The 17,958-nt window shown below is 50.7% G+C and overlaps 1 protein-coding gene across 1 annotated transcript; it reads right to left on the minus strand.

Moving 5' to 3' along the window:
- Positions 1–1,552: 1,552 nt before the first annotated feature.
- Positions 1,553–12,996, minus strand: NOL6 (nucleolar protein 6). Its single transcript, XM_037798376.1, has 26 exons — positions 12,757–12,996; positions 11,524–11,730; positions 11,323–11,439; positions 10,084–10,263; positions 9,559–9,727; positions 9,218–9,352; positions 8,966–9,129; positions 8,760–8,880; positions 8,481–8,539; positions 8,297–8,398; positions 7,980–8,095; positions 7,617–7,794; positions 7,325–7,447; positions 7,019–7,167; positions 6,804–6,879; positions 6,480–6,617; positions 6,226–6,343; positions 5,986–6,140; positions 5,730–5,893; positions 5,195–5,347; positions 4,888–4,985; positions 3,975–4,099; positions 3,766–3,855; positions 3,188–3,382; positions 2,974–3,075; positions 1,553–2,787 (listed from the first exon to the last, which is right to left on the minus strand). The coding sequence occupies exons 1-26, from the start codon at positions 12,898–12,900 to the stop codon at positions 2,638–2,640; spliced, it is 3,528 nt and encodes a 1,175-aa protein (XP_037654304.1). The 5' UTR covers positions 12,901–12,996; the 3' UTR covers positions 1,553–2,637.
- Positions 12,997–17,958: the final 4,962 nt, after the last annotated feature.

The raw sequence follows: 17,958 nt of genomic DNA on the forward strand, positions 1-17,958 counted from the left end.
ACCAGCCCACCTGCTACAGCTAAAATCTGAGGTATGGTACCCCACTCCTGTAGAGCCTAGGTAGGCTGGGGCCTGGGGGCCTGACAAGTGTCACCCTAGGCTGAGGTGAAGGAGCCTTCAGCAGCCTCCTCCTCTACTGACCTGAGAAAATCTGAGAGCACAGGTCATAGCTGCAACATAAGGAATTGAAGTTAGAGCCTGGGCTTCCTCCTGAATTGATCTCAAAACCCTTTAAAGGGCCTCAGAAAGAGTACTGCACCCCCACTATCAGCTGGAGCAGGGTGTGCAGGAAGGGATGGTGCAGCTCCTGGGGTTTTGGAGTTTTCAGCCCTCTTATCTTGTCACTTTAGGCACTGGGCATCCATTTCACAGGTGGGGAGACAGGGTCTATCAAGAAGTAACTTGTGCAGGGCCACATGGGGAAGCCAGAGCCCGCACCTGATTGATGATGGTTTCAACCTCTTGGAGCCACCAGCTGCACAGTCCTGGCTGCGGAAGATGCTACCCCTTCCCCACACAGTATAATCCAGAGCAGTCTGACAGGTCCTGAGGCTACAGGCCTGGGACAAGGTGACTGCAGCGGACCTGGGGATGTTGAAACACCATGGTTTGACACTAGTCAGCTACATGTAGCCAGGGTGGTATATGGGAACTCTGTATTTTGTGCATGATTTTTCTGTAAACCTACAACCTCTCTATTTAAATGAATGAATGAAACTGGCCAGCAATCCCTGTCCCTCCCAGAGCCCAAGTGAACAGAAGGACTACGGAGAAACAGTCTGAGAGACCAAGAAAAAGGGAAGCAGAGGAAAAGCCAGGGACATCCACAGGCTGTGGGGCTCTATGAGGGTTGGGATTACGTTTCTTTCATGGCAAATAAAACCTGGCACACTGCACAGGGAGAGAAATGTAGACCCCAGTTTACACAGCCAATTGATTTATTCCCTAGGCTAATTTTATCACTGGGCTGAGCTGCCCCATGGCAGTGGCTGGCAGGAACTGGTGTAGATTCACAAAAACTAACAAGAACTGAGACAAAATTGAGAGCAGAGTTCGCACTTACCTCATCATCTTGAGGTTAACACTTTATAGCTAGGCCATCAAAGTTCTCCAGAACAGGCCCCTGCCTGCCACTGAACCTGATCCCTCATTTGGAAAATGAAGATAAAGTACTTACCTCATAAGGAGGGCCTGCATGATTAAATTTACAGACTAAGTAAAATAACATGTAATAAACAGTGCCCAGGACCTATTAGGCACTCAATAAATGCCAACTTTCATCACTTCTCAGGCTTTATCTTCAACTGTCACTATCCAAACCATTCCAGGCTTAGAATGCATATTATGATTCTTATTTCTGGAAGACTCTGGTGGCCGTTCCTGCCCTCCATCTGCCTGGGCTAAGGTGCTGCTGCCACACACATGTTTCCTATTTGAACAAAGCACTGCATTAGGTGCCAGGAGGACACCACAAAACCCATGTCCAAACATGCTCCCTGCCCCCAAGGGGCTTACATTCAGGAGACAAAGTTAAAACCTTGAGAAAAAGGGAGACAGGGAAAATTAAGAAATTTAATTTTAAATCAAAATTCAACACAGCTACAGAGGAGCTCTCACCACTGTATATGTCTGCAGAGTGAACGGAACAGACTGTATTTGCTCTCCGAGTTCAGAAGTCAAGGTCACCTCCAGTGAAGAGAAGAGTCTGAGGAGGCACTATGTGAGCAGAGAATGGAACACAGCCAGGATTAGGAGGAAAAAGGAACTGGGAGAGGCTGCTAGAAAAGAGGCTGGAGAGCAGCAAGTGGGTCTCACTCATCTCTGCAGCCACAACACAGGTATACAGTGGGGGCAGACCAGGCTGGGGGTACATACGCAGAGCCAGAGAGTCTCCAAAGAGACCAAAGTGGCACCCAGTGCTTTCTGCACCTCTCTCCTGGACTAGGAGATCCAAGTAGCCAAGACCACCAGTCCTCCGACCCCTTCCTGTTCTGTCCCGTTCTACTGTCTCCAACCTTGGAAGAAGCAGCACCAAAGCAGGAGGGCACTGTGCCCCTTCAACGTGGTCTATTCATACACACACAGCCCCCTTTGCACTGGCACTGCTCAATGTTGTGTTCTGTGACCCCCAAGAAATGCCACACTTTCTCTGGTTCCCATCTAAGGGCCTGATGCTGCACTGAAGGTGGGCACGCTGAAGTCTAGGCATGCTCCTTGCAGAGGGAAGGGGACAAAGCCTCAGCCCTGAGCACTTGGCCTCTTTCCCAACTGCTTCTGGGGGCAGCACTGGAGGAAAAAAATGGCCCAGGCACAAAGTGACGGTAGATGGATTTCCTGGATTCAGTTCCTTCGGAGCTGGTCCCCATTCCTTTTCTGAAGGTTTAGGCTGTCAGTCAGGCTGTCAGGCCCAGGGGACTCCAGAGGACACTATGGTCCCTGCCCCAATGCTGGGGCAGACCCTTGAGGGATCAGACAGAAAACCGGGGCAGGGCTTTTGTCGGGGACAACTATGTTCAAGCCAGCAGGTCCTCCACGAAAGTCCATATGCAGTGAGAGTGGACGTCACTTCACTGATCTCTTGTCCCAAAGGTGTGAAGTGCTCCTGTCCATTTATAGTTTGCTTCTTGGGGCTGGAGATCACACAGTCCACCTCTCACTTCGAGCCTCCACAGCCTGCACCAGGCCTTCACCCAGCACGGCAAAGTCCTCCAGGATTGCTTCTACATTGGGCACCATCATCAGCTCCCCAACTTGAGACACCACCATGCGCCCCTTTGTGTTGGAGGCCTGGGGGAATCAGAAGGATTGTGAGTACAAGCAGAGACACCAAGCCAGGGGCAGGGTTTTGGGGCAGGGAAGACCGACACATGAGCCCACACGCCCTTACACCTGACACAGGGTCATTCATGGAGCAGACTACATGGAACCACGTGTACCCACTCAGGAACACGTGGCTGTTACCAGCAAGCACACCTTGAAGGGCTGGGGCTGGAAGCTGGTGGGCTTCCAGAGGACACCGATCACTTCTCCGCCATGCTGGTCATAAAAGAAAAGGGCCAGATCCCCGAAGGCTTCCTAGAGGAGGGGAAGGACAGACAAGATCAAGGAAGATCTAAGCACCTCCTCCAGGTCTCCAGCTCCATCTGCAAGTCCCCTCTGCAGGGTGAGTCAGCCCTGTAGGACCTACCCTGAGCTGCGCCAGATAGATCTGGGGAGGATCGTAGCCCAGCACAGGCATGAGGGGTGAGGGCCCAGGCTCACTGAGCAGGCCGCGGCAGAAGGAGGTGGCTGGCGAGTCCACGGCCTGGCGGTGCCGGGGGATGTGGCGAGGAGACAGACGGATCAGCACATCATATATGTCCAAGGGTGGCCGAAACACTGTCTGAGAAAGGGTCGGGAGGGATCAGCATTCTCACTTGGAGTTGGGAGCTGGACCGTAAACCCCTCCACAAGACCACTTTCCCTCCTTCCCCTTTGTCTGACCATCCGTCACGTGTCAGCATGCCCATTTGAAGGTGGGAACACTAAGACCCACAGAAGAAGTGGCTGGTCCAAACAGTGGTCCAGCAAGAGCACAGGCTAGAATCATGAGGCCTGGATGGAGCCAGGGTTCTGGGTTCTGTGCCAGGCTCCACCACTGCCAGGCCCCATGGACAACTTCTTTGCCTTCCCTGGATTCAGTGTCATGAAACAAGGGGACTGGGCATTCTTGAGCTTTGGACTTTCAAGGTTCAAAGGCAGAGTCACTCTTGGTCAGGTACTTACCCTGATGTCCCCAGGTCCCCAGGGATCCATCAGCTGCTTCTCCAGGATGGGCAGAGCCTCAGCTGCCAAGACGACAAGCCGTTGTAGGATCTGGGGATACAGATACATCAGACTAGACCTGACCACAGACCCTCCTAGCTCAGGCCGGGCCTGCTTTTTCACCCTGGGGGGAGAAAACCACACATTTGGGGGCAGAGTTGGGATTGAACCTGGGCCGAGGGTCCACTCTGAGTCCACACAGAGCTTCTGTGGTCCTGGGGGGTAACAATGACCATGACAGGGAGGTGTGTCCGAGCTGCCACGAAGCCATTGCGGATCTCCACCTGCTCCTCCGCTGTGGACAAGAGGGGCAGTCCTGAGTCAGCCTGCCCTCCCTTCGGCCCCTCACATCCAGAAACCCCCCACTGCACCAGATCCTCTTCCTGCACACCCAGCTTTTGCCCATCACAGGGATTTTTCAACCCCCACCCCCACCCCCACCCCTGGGTGGCAAAGGTGATGAAAGAAACAGCATTTGCCTCTATTGGGAGGGGTGTTAATCTCCCAGCCTCAAGCCAGAGGCAGAATTTTCCACTGCCTGGCACCCCCAGTCTGGTTTCCAGGCCTGTACAAGCTGAGGCCTGCCCCTGACACCCCTCCCCCTGCACTCCCACACACCTGGGGAATTAGGAAGCCGATACCCTGCTTTCTGCTCGGACCAGGAGCTCCTCATATTACAACCGGAAATTGCCACCCCTACCCCCCAAGAGGTCCAGGCATTGATTCTAATCTGGGCCCTTCCCTGTTCCCGGCCATAAGACTCCTTCACCCGGTGTTCAGGGCACTCCTTCCCCTCTCCTCTCCTCCCCACAGGCCCAGTGGAGTTTGCTCACCACCCACAGTCTATTCTGTTTCGGACCATCATGTGGGCAAACCACACCTCTACGGTTCATGAGCTCCCTAAAGGCCTGACCTGGGCCTCTTCTTCCTAATGATTCCCTGCCCCAAGGTAGTTGGGGCCAAGCTTAGGTATCTGGGATGGGGGAGACACAGAAAAGAACCTACAGACTGACATGGAAAACCCTTGCTGCAATCCACAAAGTGTGGTTGGTCCCACAGTCTGACCCTAGTCCTATCACTTACCAGTAAGTTCATTGTTGAGATTGACAATGAGGGGATTGTTCTTCCAATCAAAGGTTGATACCAGGAAGAGAAACCGAAGGAAGCCAACCTGGGGGGAGCTAAGGGGAGGGAGTAAACCTGGGGTCCAGCCACACAGCTCCAGCTTTCCCACAATGGGCCACAATCTAGGGAGCCCAGACTCCTTGGCATGGATAGGAGAGGAGGTGTTAGAACCTCTTCTGTCTTCCTTCAGCCACCCTCTCCCATCTGGACTAGGGGTGCAGCATGAGGGACGAAGGTGGGTAGGGGAAAAGGCAGAGGAAATCACCTGGGAGGGGTGAAGGGCTCAGGGTGCAGGAAAAGGGCAGCAGCCAGCAGGTCCAGGCTCTCGTCGGTGAGCCCTTCACCCAGAAGCTGGGCACGAACCCACCGCTTGGCCAGTCGAGCCACACCTGAGAAGGCTGGGTGCTGCTGCTGGAGTCTAGGGGTGGGGAGCAGGATGGTGGCAGTGAGACACAGGCAGCCTTAGCCCCACTGCCACTGTTTATTCAATCCTACCCAACGCTGGCCTCTATGCTAATGCTTTACATGCGTGATCTGAAATCTTCCTAAAAAATGTCCCAAGCAACTGGTCCTATCATTAGTCCAATTTAACAGATGAGAAAACAAGGTCCAGGGAGAAACCTGCCCAAGGGACACAGCCAATAAGTGACAGAGCTGGGATTCCAGGACTTGTTGGACTCCAGAACTCATACCCCTAACCATTTTACATCAGGCACCCCCCCAGAGGGACACGTGGTCAGCAGAGCTGAAAGGAGGCAGGAAAGGGCCTTTGGATGGGGAGCATGTGCAGGTGGCCATACCCGTGCAGGGCACTGGTGAGCAGGGGCAACTGCCTGGTGTCCCTCTCGAGGCGCAGGGAGGCAGGAGTGTCCCTCAGTGAGATCATCCCCTCGGGGCTCCGCATCTCCCTTAGGATCTGGGGCTCTTTCTGATAGGCCACACGTACCCGGAACACGAACCCATCCTGTTGGCAGAGGAAATGGAATGGGAGGTAAATGCCAGCCTGAGGCCCAGGGGTGCTCTGCTGCCTGCATCCCTGCCCTGCCTCAGGCTAACCTTGAGGACATCTGTGTGTGTGGCTGTGGCACGGCACTGCAGCCCATGCTGCTGTGACAGCAGCTCTGCCAGGCGCAGCTGGAAGGCGGCTCGGACCCGCCGCACAGCTTCAGCATCCTGTGGCCACTGACCACTTCCCTCCAGGTGACACACCACTGGGGGAGGAGAGGAGGAAGAGCTCTCTGACCGTGGCCTGGAATGGGCACAGTCTGTCCCATGCCCTCCCAAGAGCCTCCTCACCAGTCATGGGCTCCACATAGGCTGGGCAGGGCTTGTCAGGCCGGGGCAACAGTGAGGCCCGATCTCGCAGGTGCTCATAGAAGGAGTAGGCTGGCCGGACTGGGGTTGGTGGGAAGACCTGTGGAAGAAGGGGGCTGAGATAGGGATCTAGGAGGAAGTGCCCAGGGTCAGGAGATGGAAAGAGAATTCTGGGTGCCTGGAGCAGAGCTGGGGGTTGGCAAGCAGAGAGGGCTCTCAGTCCCCTTGTACCTTACCTCCGTGTAACGCAGCACTGGGTGAGCTCCCTGCACGGCAGATACAGTCAGTGGAAGACCCTCTAGCCCCCACAGCAGGCGGCTCAGGTCATCATAGCAACGCACTGCAGCTGCTAGGGCCTCCTCACCTGTGCTGGTCTGAGGAGAAGAAGACAATCAGGAGGCCAGGACCCTGCAGAATGCCAGCACCACCTGGGATTCTGCCTTGGCTCAGGCTGCTGTGGAACCAGCACTCCCTCTGCTGGATCCTCCAGGAAGTGCAGCCTGGCTGGGGTTTATGGGCTGTCTCTCCCCACTGATCCTCCCCTGACCCGGAGCCCTTACCTCCTTCAGGCCTTGAATCAGTGCATCCAGGAGGCCCCCCACGTAGTGAATACAGGTATCTGGGATGTCAGCATGGCTGAAGAAGGGGTAAAGACACAAGGAGGGCATTGGGCCTCTGGCAGGGAGTGAGCTCCTCACGCCTTCTGGTCTGGGCCAGACCCTCTAAAAGGTTCCCCAGCCCACGGGTATCTCCCGACACCAGACCTGACACTCACAGTGCCAGGAGGTGGGTGACCACCTGGTGGGGAATAAGGCGCTTCTGGGCCATAGAGGCAGCCTCCCAGACCACGGCTTCCCGAATGGCTCCATCCTTGAAACGCCGGAGCTCTGAGCAGGATCCCCAGAACTGGCGGAAGTCAGCAGCCTGAGGAGAGGCAAGGGGGTGAAAAAGATGGAGAATAAATCTCCCTGACAGGCCTCAATGCTGGTGGCATGAGGACCACCTACCCCACTCCTTCTAATACACATACAGAGCTTCCCAAACAGGGCCAGGTCAACCCCCACACCCCAGGGATCCTCACCTCAGGCTGGTCGGCCTCTGGACCCATCTCGAGGACACTGGTCAGCCCTTCAGTCCGGAGAAGCAATCCCAGGGTCAGGGCCCCAGAGTCTTTGTGCTTTGGTGGATCTTGGCCGATTTCCCACTGTAGGGTGTAGAGAGGCTGAGTTCAACCCAGGTGTCCCCCAGCCTGGCTGAGAAACTCACCCACACTCCTTTCTAGCACATCTAGGGATGGTGTGTCTCATGACCCCTTGGAAGCTGGATCTAGTCCAACTCAGACATCCACACTCTCCCAACCCACACCACCTTACCTCTGGGACTGGGGGCCGAGAGTGGGCCATCAGGTGCAGCCGGGACCCCAGACCCTGCTCCAGCAGGGTGGTTAGTGGACCCAGAGCAGCTGAGACATAGTCTCCGCCGAGGTCTTGCAGCTCTGGCCACAGCTTCAGCCGGTGACATGCTGCCTGCAGGCGGCTCAGTGGGCGAAGACTAGAGGGGCACAGAGGGACATAAAGGGGGCATCAGGGCCTGCCAGCCCCAAATCCCATGCACACAATACCCTCCCCTGCCCCAGAAGCCCTGAGCACCTGCCATCTGTCTGAGGGCCTTTGTCCAGTCACTATAGCCCCAGGGAAACAGGAACTCCCAACATACACCGCCACCTGTGAACTCACTGCAGGATATGGTCGAAAGCCCGGATCATGGGTTTGGGAGTCATCAACAGCAGCTGGAAACCATCATCAGCCTTGCTGTCCAGTAATGCCATGGACAGCCGTGCTTCGTGCTGCATCTGGGGCCACAAGGTCAAGTGGGAACTCAGATGTGGGACTAGCATCACTGGACCCCCTTGTTGACCCAAGGGCTCAGACAAGAAGATATGCTTGACCTGAGCTCCTTGGAGAGGAGGCTCTGGGGTTCTGGTGCTGGCAAAAGCGACACAGTCTGGGGATAGGGCACCAGTGGGGAACCCAGCAGAAGGACCTATTGGTACCTGATGGTAAGTGGCAGCAGTGACATCAGCACAAAGGTTGAGATGGCCTGAGGAGTCCAGGAAGACAACAGAGAAGGCCTGGTGGAAGTCAGCCAGGGCCGGCTTGGGGGTAGAGAGAGGCCAGTCAAGTTTGGGGTTTCCCTTCAGGCCTCCTTGCCGAGACCCTGCCCCTGCCCCGACTCACCAAGGAGGGATCTGAGCTGTGACATAAACTGATGCCATTGACTGTCAGATCTGTGGTGGCTGGAGTGAACAAGAGAAGGCGGGTGTTTTAGCAGGCGCCCCATCCTTGGGGACATGGCCCTAATGACAGCCCTCTCTCAGCCCTGGTGGTTGCAACCACGTATCTCCGGGATTCAGTCTGCTCATCTATCTAATGGCAAGGACTGACTGATCCCTGATGGTATGGGAGGATTCCCAGGGTGAGTGTAACCCCTGGTCTTTCCCAGTCTAGCTGCCTCACCCAGAAACTGCAAGACGCTTCTCAGGACCTGGTAGCCGCTCATGGTGGTATGGATCTTGCGTGTGGACATTAGGAAAGCAACCAGCATGGAGACCAGGAACCCACTGAATCCACCCAGGCCCTGAAAGAGAGATGGAAGGAGAGGTCTGAGTTCACAGCCAGCCACCACTCAGTGGGGCAGTGAGGCCGGGCCAGCCCCAACATACCTTATCTAGCTCCCGCTGCCTCAGCCAGACCTTCAGAAGTGCTACGCCATCTTTTGGCCCTGGGGCAGAGCCCAGCACAGATGACAGCAGCTGCATGTGCGACTCGAGGACCATGTCCTGCAGGACCCATGTGTTGTAGTGGGGGGTCGGGGGCTCTGGGCTACCTGTGGGAGGAAATGGGGAGCCTTTCGGGGGGAAGTCCCCACAACACCCCTTCCCTCCAGTTCCACCTTGACACCAGGGCCAGCTCACCATCCCCAGGAAGACCCTGCCCTCGGTACCAGGCCGAGCGCACATTGTTCTTGGTTGGCAGCAGGCGGCAGGGACGGAAGAAGCCAGGCGGGGGGCAAGGATGCAGATGTACAGTGACCAGATGCCCATCCTTCCCTGGATGGAGACAGAGCACACTGAGACCCTGCAGCCCTCTGGAGCCAGAGGGGCCCCTACACCTCCCCCATCAGAGTTGGAGATCCCTACACCTTCTTCCTTAAACTTGAACCCCATGACTCCCACCTTGAACTTGAGGCCCTTAGGCCTCCCTGACTGGACTTGTCACTCCATGCTGTACCCTCAGCCCTGTATGTGCCTCTCACCACACGGCCGCAGCAACAGCAAAGGTTTCAGGTGGCAGCCATTGGTGTAGGAGAAGCGAACACTGCCAAAGAGGGGGTCCTGGGCCAGGTGGTGAGCCAAGTGGGCCAGATAGAGAGCACGCTTGCGGAAGTAGCGCTGGTTCAGCCCATCTTTGTCCTGTAGGATCTCCTGAAGGGGACCAGAGGAGGAGACAGACAGCTGTGAAGTATTCAGAGCTTTGGGGCCAAGATGAGGCCAAGATAAAGAGTCCCAGCCTGGCAATCCCCGGGGCTTCTTTGCTGGCCAAAGTACCCAAGCCAGGGCTAGCAACACCCTACCCAGTTCACAGGTGAGGAAGGAAAAGTTCCAAAAGGGCAGCAACTGGCCCTAGGGCCCATCTAAGCTGCCTGCAGGAGGACTGCAGTGGTCTGCTCTTTTGATTTAGAATTCCGATTTCAAGTGGTAGGTGGGAAAGAGGGAGGGATACAGGGATTTATAGGTGGCAAAGTGGTAGGCCTCTCCATTCCCCAAACCCTGGACCTCACCCTGGGCATTGTCAGTGCCACATCCACGTTGATGTCTGGCCGGATGCAGGTGCCCAGAAGGTAGCTGCCCACAATGGTAATGTGGGCTGGGGGCAAGAAGCGGAAACAGCCCTTTACAGTAAAGGGCACTTGGTGGAGGGGGACTCGAACCCCTGCCGGGAGCCATTCTTGGTCTGTCAACTGTAGGGGGGCAGAGACAGTGACATAGATTGATTCAACTGCCTTTCTGACATTTCCCCTTGATGTCTAGTAGACATCTCAAATTCATCTCCTGCTCTCCCCCCTAAACATGCCTTCCCCATCTCAGCTAAGGGCAACTCCATAGTAGTTGTTCAAGTCAAAAACATTTAAATCACCTTGACTCATGCTTGCTAAGAATGCTATTTCTACCTTGAAAATGTATCCAGAAACTGACCCCTTCTCCAATTTCCACCCTAGCCTGAGCCACTATCATTTATATTTTGGTGGATCACTGCACAACAGGTTCCTAACTAATCTCCCTGATTTCATCTTTGTTCCCCTCCATTCTAATTTTAACCCAAGAGCCTGAGTAAAGTTTTTAAAACCAAAGTCTGATCATATCACTCCTCTACAAAAACTAAACCACACACAAAAACAACTTGGCAGTAGCTCCCCATTTCACCTAGAGCAATAGGCAAAGTTCTCATACTGGTATACATATGAGGCCATGCATGATTTACCCCTTCCCCATTAGTTTTCTGAATTCATCTTCTTCTACCTCTCCCTCCTTCATTCCTAGGAATGTGCCAGTCATACTTCTGCCTTTGAGCCTTTGTGCACTGACTTCTGGGAAAGGTCTTCTCCCTGACTTACCTCCTTCAAATCTTCATACAAATGTTACTTCAATAAGGTTTATCCTGACCCTCCTATTTAACCACCCCATCCCAATACTCCCAATCCCTGTATCATGTCCTAATTTTTCCACTGTACTTACCACCTTCTAGATATGGTTTACTTGTTATCTTTTGTACACCCAACATTTAATATACACTATGTTCACTGAAGCATCTTAAGCACACAAAAACTGCCAGACACATAGGTACTTGTTGAGTGAAAGAATGCATAATCGTCCACACTCCAAGCTGAGCCTCCTGGCATTGAGAATGAGCTCCCTAGCACCCCAAACCCTCCAGAGAATAGCAAGGCTTCTGTTTGAGATGCCCCCCACTGAGGGAAGTCTTCTTCTGGGTTTCCCAGTTCCCCAGGCCACAGCCTTGCCTCTGTCTCAGGGGTTGATGGCACTCTCAATATCCTCTGGTTGACCTCCTGGAGAAAGGCATCAATCCGTTCCTTTTTCTTTTCCGACAGCCTCACTTCCTTCAGTAGCTCCTCAACCTACAAGGGAGGGAGGGAGGAGTCCATCAGCCTCAGGGTCCAGGCCTGTCCTCCCTAACCCAAGTCCCTGCCACCCAGGATTACTTGTAAACGAAGCAGGCTGGAATGGAACAGGATCTCAGTCTCCCGAAGGTGATTCAGCTCCTCATTGGTAGGCTCCTTGTACAGCTCTGCCTGGCTGAGCTTCATAGGCTGCAGGAGGCCTTTCACTGGAGACCCAGCCATTGTGTGCTTCCTTGAGGATGCCTTCTTCTCCTCCTCACCTGTGCCTTCTAGAGCTGGCTCCATCACCTGTGGCCCGAGAGAGGAAGGAAGAAGTGTGAGGTCATTGGTGTCTAACATTTGCTGCCTGGAGTGCCAGCATGATAGGGTATGGGTGAAGGCTCACATTTTGGCATGGAAGTCAGATTCTGTAAAACTCAGGATAATCATTACTTGGAAGAACATTACTGAGCTCTAGACTGAAAACTCCTTGAGGCAAGTGCTGCCTGCTTACCACACAGGACAAGCATGGAGCTCTGCCCGGAATTGGCAAGGGCAGAAAATGACTGGGCCCTGCCTTAAGCTCTGCTCAAGCCCCCTTGTATTTCCAGGAGCCATGTATCAGGAAGACTTCTCTTTTTATGAGTTAGGCTGGGTGTTCTCAAATGCCCTCTGCACTCTTGCATCTATCCAAATCCTGCTAGGTTCCACCTCTTCTGGCAAGCCTTGACTGTATCAGTACACACTGAGTCCTCAATGATAGAAGGAACTGGAACCTGCTGGGCCCAGGAGGGTATACTCAGCAAATCATTCAATCCTCACAACAATCCTAGCAGAAAACAGACACTTGAATAAAGTCCCATGCGTCATTCACGGTTCCACACTTGGTATGCACTGTACAGTGAGCAGGTTTCAAACTCAAGTCGGCCGGACTCCCCAAGCCTTTTCCCCTGCAGCCCTGGGCCTGCCCTTTCCACAGCCCCACTCCCGGATAGACTTACTGGAGCGCTGCAAGAGCGCGTGGTGTGTTCTCCTTTACAGCAGGGAGCACCAAACTGGGCAAAAGAACAAGGAAGATCCCACCCAACGTCAAGAAAGAGGGCCCGGGCAGGGAGATGACCCAAGACACGGGTCTCTTCAACTTCGAGGTGCAGAGCTCGAGATTGGCGCGGAGAGGCTCAGTACGCCTAAGTGCTTCTATCCAAATCCTGCCCAAGTTTCACCTCCCTTAGCAAGCCCAAACTGAACCAGTGTCCCAGATTGGAAGATCGGGGGACAGGAATCCTCCAGAGGGGGCCAGAGTGAGCATCCCTTTCTCCCAGCTAACTCACTCACCTCCCTCTCCCCCGCTGCTCGGCGCAACTGCGCTCCGACAGGGGCCGGCCCCATCACTGTGTCGAGGAACAGCTCCAGCACTTTTGGTTGAAGCCGGGTGTGCGCGGATCCGCTTCCCACGTGGACGGAAATGCGGGGTTCCATTGCTCAACTTCAGGCAAGCCCGGCTCCTCGGGACTCCGCCCAGCTCTAAGACCATTGGGCTATGGCCCTATAAGTCGCGCGCCATCGGTCCACCACTCTCCAGGACCGCCTATTGGGGGAGGGGCCAGATTTACACCCTTTTTGCGACGCTCAACCGGAAGTTTGCCGGCAGTTTGGCGGTTGCCTACTTTTCCTCACTTCCTCGGTTTGGCTCATGAGAAGGAAGGCGGGGCTCCTGGGGCCTGTTGGGGAGGATATTTATTTACACAGGTGCTTGACAAGCGCCTCTGATGTACCAGGTCGGTGAGCAAGGCGCTGGTGACCAACACGTACTGGAAGCTTTCATTGTAATGGAGGTGGCTTGAGGGGAGGCACGTAACATGTGATAGGTTCAGGTAATGGTAAGTGGAGTGAAGAAAAAAAAAGGGTAACATGTCGAGAGGTGAAAGTGGAGGCTCTTTTAGGCAGGTTGTTTACGAAGGCTAATGAGCTAACATTTAAAGAAGGAATTTGAATGAAGTTGTGTCGACCTGGGAAAAGAGCGTTCCAGGGAATTCTTGATATTCCTTCAGTCTGTCCCCTCCTCCAGCACCACTGTCACCATCTGTATTTTTGTTTAGGTCATACCTTATCTGTCACCTGCACAGCCTCCTCTAGGTTCTCCTTGGTTTCAGCCTCCCCACCCTCTTCCCCTAATGAAGTCATTAAAAGATTTTAATCAAGAGAGAGACACGATCTAATTTCTACTTTTAAAGAGACTACACCAGGTATTTTCAATATATGGATTGAAAGAAGGCAAGGATGGAAGCTAGAAGACCAGTTAGGAAACTATCCTAGTAATCCCAGTGAGATGGTGGAGGCTTAGCCTACAGTTGACGGTAGTGATGAGGAGAAAGTGGACCTATTTATTCCAAAGAGTTTTTGGAGGTTGAATCAACGGAGCTTGGTGATTGATTGGATATGGAGGAATGGAGTAACGGTTGGAGTTAAAAATTGCTGCATGCTCATATATGTCTAGGTGGATGTTGGTGTCATTCTTTGAGATGGGGAATTCTAGAAGAGCAACAGTATTTGGGGTAAAGATGATACCATCAGTTTTGGACCCGTTGAGTTTGAGGTGCCAGTAATTTCCCCCCCAAATCTCTCCCCCCCTTCCAGTTTTAGTAAATGATATTATCAGCATCAACCTAGTTGTCAGGCAAATCCTGACTGACCAAATCGCTCATCCACAATTTCTCCCCTTTTCCTCATCCACTGTTATCAAATTAACAAAGTCGTGTCAGTTCTACCTCCAAAATGTATTTTCAGTTTATTCACTATTATGCATCTTTATTGTCAGGTTTAGTACAAGTCACATCATCTTGTGCCTAAATTATTGCAATAGCTTCTCTTCAGATTTTTATTTTAAAAATTTTCAAACCTACAGAAATACTGCAAGAATAATATATGAACCTGTAGACCCTTCATCTAGATTCACTCAGTGTTAATGCTTTGCCAAGTTTGTCTTATCTTTCTTTATGTATTTATATATTTTATTATTTTGCAGAATCATGTGAAAATCAATTGCACACTTCCCTAAATAGTTTTCCATGTATCTACAAAGAACAAGAACTACCTGTCATATAATCATAGTGCAATTATAAAATTCAGGAAATTCAACCTTCATAAAATGCTATTATATAAATTTCATATTCAAATTTGCCAATTATTCCAATAATATCCCTTACATAATAGCAATTTCCACCCCCTGATTCAGGATCATGCATTGGATTTAGCTGTTGTGGTGGTTTGAAGCTGTATGGATCCCAGAAAAGCATGTTCTTAAAGTTAATCCATTCCTGTGGGTGTGGACCCATTGTAAGTAGGATATTTTGATGAGGCTTCTTCAGTTAAAGTGTGACCCACCTCATTCAGGATGGGTGTTAATCCTCTTACTGGAGTTCTTTACAAGAGAATGAAATTCAGACGGAGAAAGAGAAAGTCATGGAAGCAAGAAGCTGAAAGCAAGGAAACTTGGAAGAGAAGGGAGAAACCAGCAGACACCGTCAAGGCAGTGGAGTCAAGGATTGCCGGCAGTCAGTCTTTGGGAAGAAGGCGTCACCTTGATGATGCCTTGATTTGGACATTTTTCTCAGCCTCAAAACTAAGCTAATAAATTCCCATTGTTAAACCAACCCATTTCATGGTATTTGCTTTCAGCAGTCTGGCAAACTAAAACAGTTGTCATGTCTGTTTTATCTCAATCTGGAACAATTCCTGAGCCCTCCCTTTTTGGTCTTTTACGATGTTGACAATTTTGTGCAATAGCTTTTTTACAAACCTTGTTATTCAAGTATAATATACATTTACAAAAATTCACATTGTACATTTCTTGAATATTCACAAAGCAAACATACCCATGTAACCAGCATCCAGAAAAGTAGCAGAACATTTCCTGCACCTCTAGAAGCATCCCTCGTGCTGCCCTATAGACTACCCCTGAACAATAACCACTATCCTGACTTTTAATAGCATAGATTAGTTTATGTAATAGTTTTTAAGGGACTCCCTGCTCCACTCTTACCCTTCATCAATCCATTTTTCACACAACTGCCATAATGAATTTTCTGAAACTGAAACCATGTCACTCTTTTTAAAACTCTTCAGTGTTTCCCAATTGTACTTACAACAAAATACAAACTTTCACAAGCCCATGATCAATATGGCCCCTTACTCACTATCCCTCTTTCAGTTCCTTGGTTGTATCGTGTTCTTTCCCACTTCAAGAATTTAACCCAAGCTGTTTGCTTTGCCTGGAATATTCTTTCTTGCGTCTTTTTCCTTCTCTTGATTCAGCTCTCAGCATAAATCTCACCTCCTTATTTAGGCCTTCCCTAACCACCCAATATAAAATATGTTCTTTCCTTATTTGTCACCTATTTATTTCCTTTAAGCACTGTTTACAATTCTTGGCAGTTTAGCAGTTGTCCATCTCCTTGTGCCATGAAAATAAGGACCACCAGGTCTCTACACCCCAATGCTTAGCACACTATAGGTACTCAATAAATGTTCACTGAATGAATAAATGAATGAATGTGACCATTGTTGTCAGCCTTCCAGTCTAGTCTGGAATTCTAGTCTCAAATTCTGTGCTACAGCCTTATTGAACTACTTGGAGTTTCTCTCCTCTATCTTGCTTTCTTGACCTGGGCTTTTGACCTTATTGCCCTCTTTGTTCAGAATGTTTTGATTGTTAAGGAAGGTTTCATGGAGGAGATGGGGATTGAGCTAAGTCTTGAAGTATGACTTGGGTTTGAATTGACAGAGAGGAGGAAGCATCACAATTGAAGCCTGAGGAAGACAAATGAGCTGAGAGATTAGTTGACCATTCACTCATTCCATATTGGATGACACCAAAGAAATGTTAGGCCCTGTGCTCAATGTTGAGGATACAGATATGAATAAGACATGATGATCTCAAGCCAGAAACCTGGAAGAATGCTTCACATTTCACAGGTTGGTTCCCTCTTTTCATTTAAATGTGATTTCATAGAGATTTCTCCTGCCCCTATTCCCCTGCTACCCTATCTAAAATTGCCTTCTACTACTTAGGCCTCCCTTTAATCACCTTCATTAGTACTCACCAAAATTTGCAACAATGTTATTTATCTATTAACTAATTGTTTTTGTCAATCTTTGTCTCAGCCACTAGAATGTAAGTTCCATTAGAGCAGGTTTAATCACTTCTGTCTCATTGATTATTATATTTCAGGAACTTAGCACAGGACCTGTCACATAACAGGCACTCAATAAATATTTGTTTAAAGAAGGAATGAATGAATGGCTCTTTCCCAAGAGCACCTGAGAGGGAGGGAGAAAGAAGTAAATAATTGCAGTACATTGTGGTGTGTGGGGGATGTTACGATATGCACAGCATGCTGTGGTACATTAGGAAAAATACAGCATGGTGGTTAAGAGCAGTCACACTGCAATGTGATGGCCAAGGTTCAACTGCAGGTTCTGTGCTTACCAGTGGGCATTGGGCAACTTTCTTTACCTCCTTTAACCTTAGTTTACTCATTGGTAAAATGGAGATTCTAGTAATTACCATGCCATGGGTTTAGTGAGGATTCAGTGGGATACTGCATGTAAAATGTCTGTGACAATGATGCTCAGCAAATGTTAGCTATAATCATTAGAGGAAATTTGTGGCCCCTTAAGAGCCAAGTGTCCAAGTCTTACACAGTTGGTATAATGCTGAATGAAAGAAAAAATATGTTGGCACCTTAGAATCATTCCATAAGGCCAGAATTGACCTTTCTAAAGCAAATACCATCCCTCTGTTTATTTTACCAAGGTTTCCATGTCTGTTCTGTTTGGAAGAAAAGTAATTGATTTTTCAGGGGCACGCTGCTTGGAGAGTACCAGTGAGGCCGCAGACTGGGCATAGGCATACTGTTTTAGTTACCGCCAGAGGGCACCATTCAGTCAAGTCAGTCTCTACCTGCCATTATGAGACAATGAGAACGCTCTAAGAGGCTGTTTCTGCCATTCAGTCTTTTGAGAAATGTTTTGAGCACCTCCTGTGTGGCAAGCAGTATAGTAGCTGGTATATGGTTATGAATAAGACCTGTTATCCTTAGGGAATTTATAACCTTGAGCACTTCCTATGTGCCCAAGAGATCATATTAGGCATGGGAGTGGGGGTTCAATTTGTGATTCTTTTTTTTGGTTACCGATTGTCTCCCTACCTTGGCTGTGAGTCCATGAGAACAATTACTTAGTGTCTACTTTGTGTTAGACGGTGTGTTGGTTGTTGAGGATATAAGGATGAATAAGACACAGTTGCAGCCTACTAATAAACAACAATGTCTTACATTCTAGGATAAAGATAAAAAGGCATGAGACCAGTTCTGTGGAATTCCAGTTCTTCTGACCCAAGGATGGAAAGCCTTGAGTACACAGGTCATTAATCCACTAGGCTGTGAGCCTCACAGACAAATAAGTTTATCAGACATCCAGCTTGGGGCGATGCCCAAGCGCATGCTTAGCATGAGTTTGTGAGTTCCTGTGAGCTCA

Source organism: Choloepus didactylus, chromosome 10, assembly GCF_015220235.1.
Source record: "Choloepus didactylus isolate mChoDid1 chromosome 10, mChoDid1.pri, whole genome shotgun sequence".
In the NCBI taxonomy this organism is placed as follows: domain Eukaryota; kingdom Metazoa; phylum Chordata; class Mammalia; order Pilosa; family Megalonychidae; genus Choloepus; species Choloepus didactylus.